The sequence below is a fragment of the Neolamprologus brichardi genome, chromosome 14 (assembly GCF_056152115.1).
Source record: "Neolamprologus brichardi isolate AB-2024 chromosome 14, ASM5615211v1, whole genome shotgun sequence".
NCBI classification, from domain to species: Eukaryota; Metazoa; Chordata; class Actinopteri; order Cichliformes; family Cichlidae; genus Neolamprologus; species Neolamprologus brichardi.
The window spans coordinates 549,997-565,000 of NC_142117.1; the positions used below are offsets into that span (position 1 = coordinate 549,997).

The 15,004-nt window shown below is 45.2% G+C and overlaps 1 protein-coding gene across 2 annotated transcripts in view; it reads right to left on the reverse strand.

Moving 5' to 3' along the window:
* Window positions 1-7,012: 7,012 nt before the first annotated feature.
* LOC102779432 (solute carrier family 53 member 1) overlaps window positions 7,013-15,004 on the reverse strand; it is a 41,102-nt gene continuing 33,110 nt past the window's right edge. Inside the window, exons 7-16 of one of the 2 annotated variants that reach the window (XM_087850549.1) lie at window positions 14,955-15,004; window positions 12,831-12,917; window positions 12,635-12,732; window positions 12,357-12,536; window positions 12,100-12,262; window positions 11,841-12,035; window positions 11,567-11,730; window positions 11,051-11,190; window positions 10,679-10,900; window positions 7,013-10,159 (exon numbers count right to left, since the gene is read on the reverse strand). The exon at window positions 14,955-15,004 is cut by the window's right edge and continues 32 nt beyond it. In XM_087850549.1, coding sequence (XP_087706675.1) covers window positions 10,105-10,159; window positions 10,679-10,900; window positions 11,051-11,190; window positions 11,567-11,730; window positions 11,841-12,035; window positions 12,100-12,262; window positions 12,357-12,536; window positions 12,635-12,732; window positions 12,831-12,917; window positions 14,955-15,004 — 1,354 coding nt within the window. In that variant the 3' untranslated portion in view covers window positions 7,013-10,104. Of the gene's footprint in view, window positions 10,160-10,678; window positions 10,901-11,050; window positions 11,191-11,566; window positions 11,731-11,840; window positions 12,036-12,099; window positions 12,263-12,356; window positions 12,537-12,634; window positions 12,733-12,830; window positions 12,921-14,954 lie in introns of both variants that reach the window. The other variant, XM_087850548.1, reaches the window with a different exon arrangement.

A 15,004-nucleotide genomic window follows, 5' to 3' on the forward strand; every position in this document is an offset into this window, starting at 1 on the left:
GACAGGGGGAGGAGCCAGCTGTGACGAGCAGCTGGACTCTGAGCGCTTTGCTCATTGAGACACTGCTGATGTTGGTATCGATCCCAACACAAGAGCTACAGGAGCAGCGACACCGATACCGACACCGATACTTTGACCTTTCACAGGCAGCGCAGCGCAGAGAGGTTGGGATGAATCTGCAAACTAAACGCTGGATTGGTACATCAAGAAAACACACTTTTCATGTATGTTTGGGGTTTTGGAGAGCTGTGCTCGTCTCTGACATGTGTTTAAAAATGTCGGGGTCCAGCTTGTACAGACCATCAGCCTGTGGCAATCAGCTGATTCTTAGTAACCTCAGCTAATATGTTGCTGAAGCTGTGCATCATTTTACCTTTAAACTCTAGGGCTGGGCCCAAATTTGGCTCTTTTCACTTTATGCGGTCTTGCCAGCATTTATCAATCTTCAGCCGGCCGTATGACCCTTTCAGGGCTGGAAATCACCTTTGACCCACGAGAGCCCAGACTGTCAGGAAAACTATGGTAGAGTTAGTGTTGAAACTTTACCAGGGTGTGGGTTCATATGGGTCAAACTACTGAAATCTGTAACCACATCAATAAAACACCAATAGTGACGTTTCTCTGAGCGTTCTTCTTTTTGGGAGAAAATGACAACACCTCCCCCTGCTGGATAAAAACCTTTACTGCAGGAGCGCATTTGTAATATGAACCACCCTAAAGCCTCTGTGTATCCTCGATGGGCAAAACTACAATAGTAGTACTCTGTGAAACAACCAGTAAATAAAAGTAGAGAGAATGTGATCAAAATAAAAGATTAAAATGAACATAAACACATGAAACATGGAACAAAGTGAACTGAAAGAATAAAAGATCATTTTGATGTTACTGAAGATTTATTTTTTCACTCATTTACTCAGATGTTGTTCATATTTAAATGTATTTACAGAAATGACGCATAAAGTAAAGTGTCTTTACTTTCCTAATAACAAACATGGCATTTCTAACAAAGCTTAAACCTATATATCTGTATATACACCTTATTGAATTCATATTCAGTAGTTTGGACGTTTGACCACTATCTATTTGTTTAGACGTGCTAGCTAGCTCTGGCAGGGTCACTAATTAAACTAAATACAGGGGAACAGCTTGTGATTATTATTACTATCTTGGGGTGGCTGTAGCTCAGGAGGTAGAGCAGGTCACCTACTGATCGAAAGGTCAGTGGTTCGATTCCTGGCTCCTCCAGTCTGCATGTCAAGTATCCTTGGGCAAGATACTAACCCCAACTTGCTCTCCGATGCATCCATCGGAGTATGAATGTGTATGAATGTCGTTAGATAGCACTAAGTATAGATAAAGTGCTTGTGAGAATGGGTGTGATTGGGTGAATGAGGCATGTTGTATAGAGCGCTTTGAGTACTCCGGGTGAGTAGAAAAGCGCTATATAAGAATCAGTCCATTTACTATTACTGTAATCATTGGTAGTAGTATTTCATAATAATTTTGACTGCTATATCAAAAGTATTTCTCATTCTGTCATCTTTCCCCCACATTAGAAAAGAACACACTCATGATATTCAGCGATGGAGCTGTTTTGATCATCTTCTTTAGCTTTGCTATAGCTGCCCGTGTGTTTTTACCCTGGATGTCTAAGTATTGGGTGGACATATCATTACAGCCTGAAACTGTCGGGGGCATTTGCACTTCATCCACTGTCCAGTTGACACGGAGTTTCTCAGTTCTTTATTGTTCTTAATAAATCCTGTAATATGAACTATCAATACAGCAGGTAAAATAAGTTTTGAACAAGTCACCAACTTTCGAAGCAAATATATTTCCAAAGGTGCTATTGATGTGAAATTTTCACCACGTGTCAGTAACAACCCATCCAATCCACACATGAAAATCCCAAATCACAGGCGAGTACATTTAAAGTTTGCTGAACAACGTTTAGACAAGCCAGTGAAACACTGGGAGAGTAGAGTCTGGTCACATGAGACCAAAACTGACCTCTGGATGCCAGAATACACCCATGTTTGGAGGTGAACGGCACTGCACATCACCAAAAACACCAAACCAACAGGTGGGAACATCGTGACGTGGGGCTGTTTTCAGCATACAGCACTGTGACTCAGATCATTAAAGGATGATGGAAAAACGTCCTGAGAGTCTTGATAAAAACCTGCTGCCACCTACCAGGATGATGAAGAGGAAACGAGGGGACAGTGATGCCAAACACAGCAAACTCGGTTAGTTTCAGAGAAACAAACCAAAGCTGCTAGAATGACCCAGAACCTTCTGGACTGTGGAAGCATGGGTAAAATCACACCTGTCACTGTGACTAGTTTCTGCATACAGCAGGCGTATTGAAGCCAACAAACGCTTTTGTACGACGTATTGAATCATTTTCAGTAAACATGTTCATTCCCTCCATGAATCGCTACCTTATTGTGGTGGAGGGGTTTGTGTGTTCCAGGGATCCCAGGGCTATGTTGTCTGGGGGCTTCTGCCCCCTGTCAGGGTCTCCCATGGCAAATTGGTCCTAGTGAGGGACCAGACAAAGAGCGATTCAGAAGACCCCTATGAGTAGGACACCAAGGGAACAGTTCACCCTGCCCAGGATAGGGTTACCGGGGCCCCGCCCATGAGCCAGGCCTGGGGAGAGTCCCCGAGGGCAAGCGCCTGGGGGCCGGACCTTAGTCCATGGAGGAATAGCCCGAAAAAGGGGACATGGGTTTCCTGGAGGCCCACCACCAACAGGAGGCGCTATAGTGGTTGGGTGCATTGTGTGCCGAGCAGCGGCCAGGAACAGAGGCCCTGGCAGACCAAACCCCGGCTACCAAGACTAGCAATTGGGACATGAAATTTCACCTCACTTTTGGGGAAGGAGTTAGTGCTTGAGGTTGAGAGGTACCGGCTAGAAAACGTCGGGCTCACCTCAGTGCTCGGGTTGGGGAACGGGTCCTTACTGTCATTTGCGCTTATGCGCCAAGTGGCACCTCAGAGTACCCAGCCTTCTTGGAGTCCCTGGGCAAGGTGCTGGAAGGTGCTCCACCTGGGGACTCTGTTGTCCAACTGTGAGACTTCAGTGCTCATATGGGCAATGACAGTGAGAACTGGAGGGGTGTGATTGGGAGGAACGGCCTCCCAGATCTGAACCCAAGCTGTGTTTAGTTGTTGGACTTCTGTGCAAACAACAGTTTGGCCATAACGAACACCTTGTTCGAACATAAGAGCGTCCATAAGTGCACGTGGCACCAGGACGCTCTAGGCCGCATGTTGATGATCGATTTTGTAATCGTATCACCTGACCTGCGACCATATGTTCTGGACACTCGGGTAAACAGAGGGCTGAGCTGTCAACTGATCACCACCTGGTGGTGAGTTGGATCAGGTGGCGGGGTAGGATGCTGGAAAGACCTGGCGCCTAAACGTGTAATGAGGGTGTGCTGGAAACGCCTGGCAGAGGCCCCAGTCCATGAGCTCTTCAACACACACCTCCAGCAGAGATTCAACAACAGGGAGACTGGGGACATTGAGTCCGAAAGGACCATATTCAGCACCTCCATTGCTGAAGCCGCTGCACTGAGCTGCGGCTGCAACGTGGTTGGTGCCTGTCATGGTGGTAATCCCCGAACCAAATGGTGGACACCAGAGGTCAGGGAGCCACCAGGCTGAAGAAGGAGTCTTATCAGGCTTGTTGGCACGCCTCTACAATGTTGTGTGCAGCTCAGGGGTGGTACCTCTGGATTGGCAGACCGGGGTGGTGGTTCCCATCTTTAAAAAAGGTGACCGAGGGGGTGTTCCAACTACAGGGGGATCACACTCCTCAGCCTCCCCGGGAAAGTCTATGCCAGGGTGCTGGAAAGGAGAGTTCGTCCGCTAGTCGAACCTCGGATACAGGAGGAACAATGCGGTTTTCGTCCTGGTCGCGGGACACTGGACCAGCTCTTTATCCTCTCGAGGATACTTGAGGGTGCATGGGAGTTTGCCCAACCAGTCTACATGTGTTTGTGGACTTGGAGAAGGCATTCGACCGTGTCCCTCGGGGTGTCCTGTGGGAGTATGGGCTGTCTGGCCCATTGCGACGGGCCATTTGATCTGGGGAGAGGGAGGTCTGGGCTGCTCTGCTTAGGCTGCTGGCCCCGTGACCCGGTCCCGGATAAGCGGAAGAAGATGGATAGATGGATGTTCAATACTTGTTCCCTGTGTCATTTCTCATTATTGCACATGATTTATGGATATCTATGGTTTGATTTATTTGCATGTGTGGATTGGATGAATTGTTACTGACATGTAGTGATAATTTCATGTTGATAGTGCGTTTAGAAATCAAATCAGAAATCTTTGCAACCATTGTAGCTCATTTCTAAAAATAACTTGAAAACTAACATCAATGGTTACGTCTCAGCTGGATTACTGTAACTCGCTGTATCTTAACCTGCCGACACAATCTAAACTTAGATTTGGTCTGTGTGGTGGTTCTGTTTCAGCCAGGAAGGCTCAGGGCTGAAGGAGACTGAAATGTGAGGAAGAAAAAGATCTGCAGTCAGAAACAAGTTACAGCTTTAGCTCATTTTACTGAAAAACGTGTAACAGGAGTTGGTGAACCAGGTGCCCCTGTAGCATTACGCTACTACTGTACATACAAGACAACACGCACAGATCAGTCTTTGATTATACAATGCTTCTAATGAGTATGTTCATCCATATATAATGTAAAACCAAATGGTTCTGGGTCACAATGCAAATTAAAAGTGTTTACAGTTAAAAAAAAAAAACAGAAACCCACACTTGTTTTGGTAGTTGGGGATGAGCCCGATTAGGGCTTTATTCCTGTGTAAATCTTATTTCATCCATATGGTCTCCAAGATAGTTCGAGCCAACCTTCTTCATGTGCCACATTTAGGTTAGTGTCTCAGATCACTCCACATTTTAACCAATCACACCAAAAAATGCACGTTTTTGGTGTAAAAATACATTCAAATGTGTAAAACAAATCACGTCCCTCGATCTTTGTCCTGTGCAATGTTCCATGCTGTGGACCCATTGGTGTGGAGATTCTCGGAGGATGATAATGGATCTAACAGAACCGACCAGTGAGGGTTCCACGCAGACTGGAGAACACATCGTCCTCATAGGAGTGTTACCATCTGTTGAAAGGTTTTGAGAAAAATAAGATCCCGCTGCTTGAAGAATAAATGCCTCAGAGAAAACTCAGAGTTGCTGCAGGAAAATGAGTCTGCAAAAGTTCATTCATAAAAACCCTGTTTACCTGTTACTGCAGCTAAAAAGACACCTGGGAGTGACGAGCCGTGCTGCTTCCTCTACAGAAATCTTCATGCTTTTAAATTCAAGGAGTATTACAACTTAGCATCCAATCACAATCAATTCTGTTGAAAGTTGCTCTTGACAGGATCCTCTGTGCTGGTCTAACGCTGGGTCCAGATGACACACAGTGTGACCTGAAACACAGAAACCTCGGTCCTTCGCTGGCAGCACAGGGGGATTACTCTAGACAGATAAAACCTGGGCTGTGTCAGAAAAATTAAGCTAAAGCAGAAGTGCTTAAAAACTTGCATTCTATTTCAGGCCACCAGATGGCGATAGCTGTGGTTGCAAAAAGCCTCCCAGAGCTGGGAAGTGGCGGTCTTCACCTCTGCACACACCTTCATACCCAGTTTATGATCTCATTCACTGCTTTTGGGTCAAATGTAATAAAAAATAAAATCTTGGTCATACTGCGTTTCAAAGTGTGTTATCATGGGCTGACGACAATCAGAACCCCACACCCCCGCCTCAGGGTTTTTGCAAACCAATGGTCCAGGAAAAGTGAACAACTCCCGGCTGCAAAGCCTGACATCACTGTAGCTACATCCATCTTTAAAGGGCTCCCAGTTGGCTCAATCTGTGACCACAGTAAACATTTTCCTGATGCGTTCATGGTCCCAGTGGCTACTTTCACACACTGACGAATACAAAACGAGATTCATTTTTTCATCACGGTCTCCGTTATAATGCAGGAGGAAGATAAATCCAGGCATGTCTTACTGTGTGACTCACTACTGTCTGAGTGTGCATCACCCCTCGGTCCATGGGACATCTGGCTGCTAAGCTAAGCTAATGACCTTTAGCCCAGTTATGGACCTCCCCCAGGTGGGACAAGAGGACAAGGAAATGGGTGAATGGGGAAGTCTTCACTAACTGTAGAGGTTACATGCTTCTGTTATGTACAGTATATGGTCAAAGAACACACCTAACACAACATAGCTCTTGGCCAGGATGATGGGAAACACCCGACAGAGTGACCAGCTAACATTGTGGAGACACAACCTCATTTTCCCCCAGGAGAAAACCAACAGACTCTCAAGTCTTTGACCTTTGATCTCCTTTTACTGACGTGTTGTTCAGAGTCGGCTGTCCAGTGTGAAATGTTGGGACATCACAAGGGTTCAGACTTTCTCAAAAGCAGCAGATTCCACCGTTCAAGGCTGGACTCAATCTCCCACTTGGTGAGGTGTTGAAATATTAACACAGGTCTCTATACAACGTTTTATTTGAACCGTGAAACATATCAAATGTATAATGTCATCCAAAACATTTTGACCAAAATTAACATTTAAATTTCAACATGGATTAAAATATGTGAACTAAAAAGGGAAAAATCACAAACTAGATCAAACATTCGATTTGGCTTTTGGTGGCACGTTTCTGACCATCCCAACATCGTAGTGAAGTCCCAGGCCTACACTCTCCTGCTGGGCAGCTTCATCAGGGTGGAGGGCGTCACCTGTCTGTCATAACATCAAACATTTCTACTTAAAATCTCACAGGTTATAAAAACGGAGTGTAAAATAAAACAGCCAAGTCAGCCTGCAGCTGAAACCATGAAGCAGCTGATGCATTCAATGTAAATGCATGAAAAGAAGCCCAGCATAGACTTCCTGCATCACACCGTGTTATTTGGTCCTGGACTTGGATGCACAACAGCAGACAAACAGGGTGATGGGGGCGTCGCAGCTGCTCGTGAGTTAGCATGTTAAGGTGCAAGTGTGCTCACAATATCCTGAGTACAAATCTTCATCGCGTCTCCCACTCTCCCGCCAACGTGAAACACACTGTTCACAACGCATCGATGGCTTTGCTGTATTTGTGTGTCAACGTGAAACCTGAGCAGCTACAGAGTAACAGTACGAACACAGGACTGACTCGTCTCTGGGTGGAGCGACTGCGTCAAACACGCGCTGCTCTTTGATGGTTACCCGAGGACGCCCCGTCACGCTCAGCGTGTCTGTGACGGACATGAACCCTGAGCTCGAGCTACAGTCGGCAAATGCTTGGAAACGTATCAGGAAACGAGGTTTTCAAATGGTCGCTGTGGGAATGTTAGAGTGCAGGAATGTGTGAGTGAGGAACGAGCAGCTCCCGGAGCGCTCGCTGAAACTGAAAGCAGACACAGGATGCAGGGAAACGCACCGCCAGGTCGTTCTGACTCCACACTTACAGAGCCAGCATGAACACTGCTACATACACACACATCCAACTGCTCAACCCTGTCAGAGCTCCATGTTTCAGGTGGGAAACAGAAGCATCACATCCTGGTCCGATCCTGGACGGTCAGCTACACGGAGTCAGTCAGTCGGGCTGACATTACACCTCCTGCTAACAGCTAACAGCTAACACTCATCATGTGCTCTAACGCAGCGATGGTCTCTGCAGATCATCTTTACTGTTTCCTTTCAGTGACCATGTGGTGACGGCCCGTCGGCCTCATGACGGTCGGTCAGGTGACCATCAGGTCACCAGCAGCCGTATGTTCTGACTGGTTGGTGAAACTGGTCACAGGTATGTAGTGAGTGCTTGTTAGTCTGCAGTTTGCATGGAAGATGCTGACGTGTCTGCACACACCTGTTGGCCACGCCCCCTGCAGAACTGATCATGTGAGAAGCGCGACTGGAAACACAACGTTCCCCTTCAGAGTAAAAGCTGCACCTTAAATGTGTTGAGGCGCAGCTTTTACTTTGAAGGAAAAAGTTCTCCAATTCCAGACGGGACACACTTCCCACAGCTCGGAGGAAACCGCTAAGTCAGCATATTCCACGCAAACTGCGAGCAACCCTGGCGATCACGGGGAAGTCACGTAGCAACAGCTAACAGGAAGCACTCACCGACCAATCAGGGAGCACGCTCTGTGTTTTAATCTGGTGACTGGAATCATGTTTAATGTGGTGGACGAATCTCAGCAGTGAGTGATCATAAATGATAATTAACGTTTATATACTGTGGAATCTATGTGTCTGTATTTTAGCTCAATAATAAGGAAAAAACAGAAACTGTGGGAATGTTGTTACCCGACGATAACGTGCTTCTTATTCAGGTGAGAAACTGAGGATCCAAACCAGAACTTCCCAAGTGTAAAACATTAAGACGCAAACGTGTGTTTGGATGCACTGTGAGGACTGAACGAGCCTCAGTCTCACTCCGTCCTGAGGCAAACACAGCAGAGCAGAAACATCCCAACGAGGCTCCACAGAGAAAAGTGCAGACTTAGGCCATCGCACGCCAGGACTTCCAAATGCATCCACACAACATTAAAACTAAGTATGATGCATAAAACAATAAAACATAAAAACAATGAGAATCCAACACTTTGTAGAAGCGTCAGACGCGTGAAGAGAAACCGATGGTCGAGCTTAGGAAAGCCTTTCCTCCAGTGTCGTCTCTATGAAACAACACCAGGCAGAAACGATGAGTGAAAACAGACTGATGTGTGCGAGCTGTTGATGATGGCGCACTAACCAGGAATCCCCTGCTGCAGGACGGTCGATACGGCAACAACTAAGACTGTTTCTTCTTAAGACTCACAGCTTTGTGCTGCACACACACACTTCAGTATTTCTTGCTGTCAAGCTTCAGCCCAGTCACACCCAAGTTAGCATACAGGTAGCCAATCAGCTGATAGACAGATGACAGACAGGTGACCTCTGTCTCCACCCTCAGTGAACCAGCCTAAAGACGACATGTTGCACAAACCAACAGTTTCTACTCAAACAGTCTTCAGGTTTTCAAATCACGGTTTCAGGGACAACATACGTTTGTTCAAACCTGGTGAGCTGGCAGATCTCACACTTACACCTGTACAAATAATGTGATGTACATTCAAACCATTTCCCGGGCGGGTGAGTGGGAACTACAACCGGATGATGGTCGTTCATCCTTCAAAAGCAAAAGAAATTCCTTCGTAGCTCCACAGCCGAACAGCCGGCAGCACTAGTGTGTTTTCTGTGTGGCACTCTCTAAATATTCCCACACACTGAACTTTGGTCCGTGGTACATTTACAACAACAGGTACAAAGAGAAGTTTCTGTCTCCTTATGGTGAATAATGGCTGAGCGTCCAACAACGATGAATCACATCCGTGTCGAGACGTGTCCGTCTCACGCTCCTACAAAGTGCATGTTTCTAAAGCATGTAAGGTGCAGGTAGGCAGCTCTGTGATGACTGAGTGGTCACGCTGAACAGCACAGGGAAGCCACAGGTACCAGATGTCCATCAGCACCGTCTGCTGAGGAGGACGACTCGTTTTAACCCCGAGGGGCAAAGTTCAGGGTGGTTTCTAATGTCTTCAGCTACTACATAATCTACTGCAGGCCTCTGCCCAGTCGTTTCCTGGGAGCGGGCAGGCTTCAATTGTGGGCCTCTCCCTGTATGGGAGTGGTGTGGCACTGAGACGGCACTGGGAGATGGAAGATGTCACTGGTGTTTCACTCATGCTGTGCTGAGGCTGTGAGGAGTGGGTGTAGTTTAAGAATCCACCTCTGGGGGGCTGCCTGGGTAAAGTAGAGTTTAAGTGAGAAGCCCACCATCGGGGATCGTTGACAGCAGGTTGGACACGTAGCTGGGCTGTTTGTTTAAGAGGTCAGAGTTCATCCGTCCGAGCAGTCCTGAACCCAAGCAGAGAAAAACAAGATGACGTAGGAACGAGCTTCAAACTCGTCCCTGGTTGGGAGCTCAACGCCCGCTCTCTGGGTAGATCCTCAGTTAGGAGGTGGAGGTTCCTCCTTTGAATAAATTCTGGACCCAGGCGAGGGGCGTGGCCTGATGTCAGGAGTCATCGTCTGTGTCCTCTATCAGAACCTTGGTGTCACGAGTCTTGGACCTAAAAGGAGAAACAGGAAGGAAGCTCTTAAAGTGGGAACTCAAGTGCACGACTGATCACTGAGCTGATGTCGTCTGTCTCACGCGTGTTCAAAGAGCCGTGGCTCCGACACGCGTATGACGCCTTTTGTATGGCCTGCTTTAACAACGTGCTAACCTTATTTACAATCAATATTGTATGGATTGTACCTTTAAACATCCAATCATCTGTTTCCTGAGTCAGCGGTTTACTACGTGTGAACATAACAACCTGAGGTCTTTACAGGTTATCAGGTTTTACCATGAAGCAGATCGCTGTGCAAGTAAACAACTACCTGAGATAGCTAACGTTTGCAGGACCATGAGCTAACCCCCCAGAGATCACTGCGCTGACTGACTGTGTCTATAATGACGTTCCAGTTTCTCTGTTTTGCATGAAGCTACATTCTTCTACGTGTGATCGATGAAACATGCGTCTCCTCTGCGTGACCGAGGGCCCACGTCTGCACGTCTGCACTCAGATAGACGGGGAAAGACTTACTGCGAGGCCAGACGTGGCCTGCGCAGACTCATACTGTAGCTCCTCTTCCAGCTCTTCTTGCCCTGTCGGTTTCTCACGCCGTCCTCCTGGTCCATCATCTGCTCCAGGAGCGTCTGGTCGTCGGCGTTGAGCGGAGCCACGCTGATGTCTCTGACAGCTCTGAATTCACCACAGTTGTTCAGATGTTCGTTCTCCAAGCGGAAGAAGTTCCACACAAAGCGCCTACAAGGAGCAAACATTAACCCGTTACTGAGTTTCTGTTACTTGAGCCCAAACTGTGGCTGCAGATACAAGACACAAAGTTAGGAATGAACTCTGAGAAAAACCAGAGGGCTGAATAAAGAGGCAAAGTTGGGAAAAGACTTGGTGTACCTAAAGACCTCCAGCGGGGCCAGGACTGTAGCAAAGATGTCAGAGAGGCCGTCAAACGTGACGAGTGTGGTGACGGTGACCGTTAAGATCCATCCAAAGCGTAACAGCACGTCCTCTACGATGGCGCTGTAGTAATAGGCCTGCAGGACGCACAACAAAGCACGGCGCTTCACATTCATGCTGTGTGACTACATAACAACTAGGGCTGGGGAAAAATGGATACTGTGTAGCATGGTGATATTTTGTTTGCTAATAATGTATGGATACAGGGACAGCAGAAATCGATATTTTGTTACAAAAAGGTTTTTGTGCTCTGACTTCAGAGCATGTTGATCCTTTTTCTGAGCAAGAATCCTGACATTCCTTCACTGTCCAAATGGGTTTAACTTGTTTATGGCCACCTCTATAACAACATGTGCTGCTGTTTAGATCTGTGGATGAGGGTTAGCAGCAGCAGGACATTTGGAAACCGAGCGGCCACAGGAGGCGCTGCAGCCTCTTTGTGTGGTGTCACACCTTGTGTGGATAGACGATCTCCTCTCTCAGAAAGGTGTTCTCTCCCGCGTTGCGGTCAAACAGTCCCCAGTCCATCTTCAGATCCCAGACCAGAGTGTAACACGAGCTCACCGCCAAACAGCCAATGTACAGATAGAAGAAGATCTGGGCCTCGGAGCCTGCGTCTGTGGGCGGGACATCAGAGTAACTTACAGCCTGCCATTAGAGCTCCATCCCATAATAACAACACAGGGGAGAGAGCGATCTCAGGATGGCACGGCGTCTGTCAGCCTACCTTTGTGTGTGCTGTAGAGGGCGGAGAAGGTGACAGCAAAGAAGGTGGTGGAGTATTTGCCAGCATTAACCAGATGAGGGAAGGCCCGCTTGGTGTCACGGTAACGGCGCAGACACTGGACGAACCGGAACCACGCGGGGAGACACTTGATCACCGCCCGGACGCCATACGAGTACGAGTTGCACACATCGTTACCTGCAGAGGACGACATTTAGCCACGGGCTTGCTCTGACGTACGCGTGAACGGCGAACATCTCACCTCTGCTGATGAGCCCGTTGTGTTTGGTCCAGTCCAGCTCGAAGCTGTAGAAACAGATCATGTACTCCAGGTCCATCAGCACCACCACCAGGGAGTTCAGCTGGTCGGCCAGCCAGAAGTCTGCGAAGCCAACACGGTGAAACGGAGCCGTCACCACTCGGAACTGTGGAGGAAGACGTCACAGGAAGAGCCCTCTTCAGAATAAAAGCTTAACCACACAAAAAGAATGATGTAGAGGCTGTGGTCAGCGCCGTCACCAGAAGCTTGAGCAGCCAGAAGCGTGACTTGTAGTAGCAGGTCTTGAAGGGGTTGATGAGGAAGAGGAAGAAGAGCCCGTAGAGAGCCAGAGGGTTGGCCTGCATGGGCACCAGGATCTTGTCGCTGAAGAGACAGGACAGCAGGCTTACGCACCACAGCACCCCCAGCAGACCTGCAATCTGCACACACAGCGACGCAGTCAGCACCTTTCCCCGTGGAGGGGGATTATTACATCATCTCTATAAGAACACGACTTTGGTTCAATCTGACCTCTGACCTCAAACAGATGCTGATGGGACAGGTTGTTTCTGGGGTTCAGTTCAAATATGAGCACATGATTGACGCCTGCTTGCCTCCAGCCGTAAGTGTTGATGCCTGCAAGACAACAGAGTAGTTTGACTTCCTGCCTCTGACACGAGTTAATGACTCCAAACCTGGCACATGAGCTCCAGTGTGTGTCTGTGTGTCCATACCTAACAGGAAGAGGAATTCTATTAACAGGAAGCCTCCTCTGTAGATTCGGATCATCGGCCAAACATCAGAACGATCGGTCCCCACAGCTACTAATGACAAAGACCAATCAGGAGACAGCACGATCAATACCGAGCAGAACTGCACGGAGCACAAACAAATGATGTGATGAGTCTGCAGCACGTCTTTGTTTGTCTGCACAACAACAAATGGAAACGAACATTCATGATGGTTCTGCTGCAGGATGTCTGGGACACACCTCATCATGTGTTTCCTGTGGATACTGTTAAAACCCCCAAACACAACTAAACAATCACAAAAACACAAGTGAATACAAAGAAAGGCCAATCATCTCTCTGCTCCTGTTGTTGTGCAGATTTAAGATGATTATCAGAGGTGGAAGTGTGCTCACTCATTAACAGAATTCATATAATTAAGACCTACATCACTTTCCTCTGCTCCTGTGGAAATCATGAAATCTGTCTCTGTGTTTCTGGTCCTCCTGGAGGTTTCCTCCCACTGTCACTCGTGGGGTCACATGATTGTTGGGTTTCCTCTGTATCATCGTGGGCTCTACTAATGTAAAGCACCCTGAGGCGGCTGTTAGGGTTTGGTGCTGCATAAATAACGCTGGTCTCTCCCTCCACAGCTTTACACACTACTGTTCCTCACATGCACAGAAATGGATTATTGGTGAGTTACTGTGGTGTATACTCTTCATTCTCACCTGATGCCTTAATAACACTGTAATAACACCTCTAACTTCACAGACCACTGTAGTGCTGCAGCTCCATCTTTCTCACCTCCCACCAGGATGCTGATATTCCATAATCATTTATTTCTCCCTTCTCTCACAAAAGTCTCCTTTTTCCTGTGGCGTGATAAAGTATTATTATTATTATTATTAATAGTATTATTATTATTATTATTAATAGTATTATTATTGTTATTATTATTATTGTTATTATTATTGTTATTATTGTTATTATTATCATTATTATTGTTATTATTGTTATTGTTATTATTATTATTATCAATATTATTATTATTATTATTATCATTATTATTGTTATTATTATCATTATTATTATCATTATTATTGTTATTATTATTATTGTTATTATTATTATTATTGTTATTATTATTATTGTTATTAATATCATTATTATTATCATTATTATTGTTATTATTATTATCATTATTATCGTTATTATTATTGTTATTATTATTATTGTTATTGTTATTATTATTATTGTTATTATTGTTATTATCATTATTATTGTTATTATTGTTATTGTTATTGTTATTATTATTATCATTATTATTATCAATATTATTATTATTGTTATTATTATCATTATTATTATCATTATTGTTATTGTTATTATTATCATTATTATTATCATTATTATTGTTATTATTATTATTGTTATTATTATTATTATCATTATTATTGTTATTATTATTATAATTATTGTTGTTATTATTATCATTATTATTGTTATTATTATCATTATCGTTATTATTATCATTATTATTGTTATTATTGTTATTGTTAATGTTCTTATTATTATTATCATTATTATTATCAATATTATTGTTATTATTATTATCATTATTATTGTTATTATTGTTATTATTATCATTATTATTGTTATTATTGTTATTATTATTATTGTTATTGTTATTATTATTATCATTATTATTATTGTTATTATTATTATTGTTATTATTATTATTATGGACAATATTTTTGTCTTCTGGACTCTGGACTTTCTATAGGAGACAAAAACTGGACGGTTGTGTCAGTTAAATCCAAAGAGTCTGCTGACAGATTTCTTTCTTTATCATGTAGAAAAACAATATGTGACGTCTTCATACTGACAGTAGGGGGCGCTTCACTGGTCTGTGGGCTGTTTGTGGCCCACAGTGTGTGACGGCCCTGATCCAAACCATTAAAGCCATCTGAAACGTGTCCAGTGTCTGGGTTAAAACAGCACCTGTGACACACTCGTCCCATGACGACCAGAATAAGACTCATATATTTCTGGCCTGTCCACAAACAGTCAGATTCCAGGAAGTATAAATGAGACACTTCAGTGTTACAAAGGTCACTGTGTTTTTACCTGTAATGACCACAACCACCAATAAGACGAGGAAGACTCCGCAGTAAAGG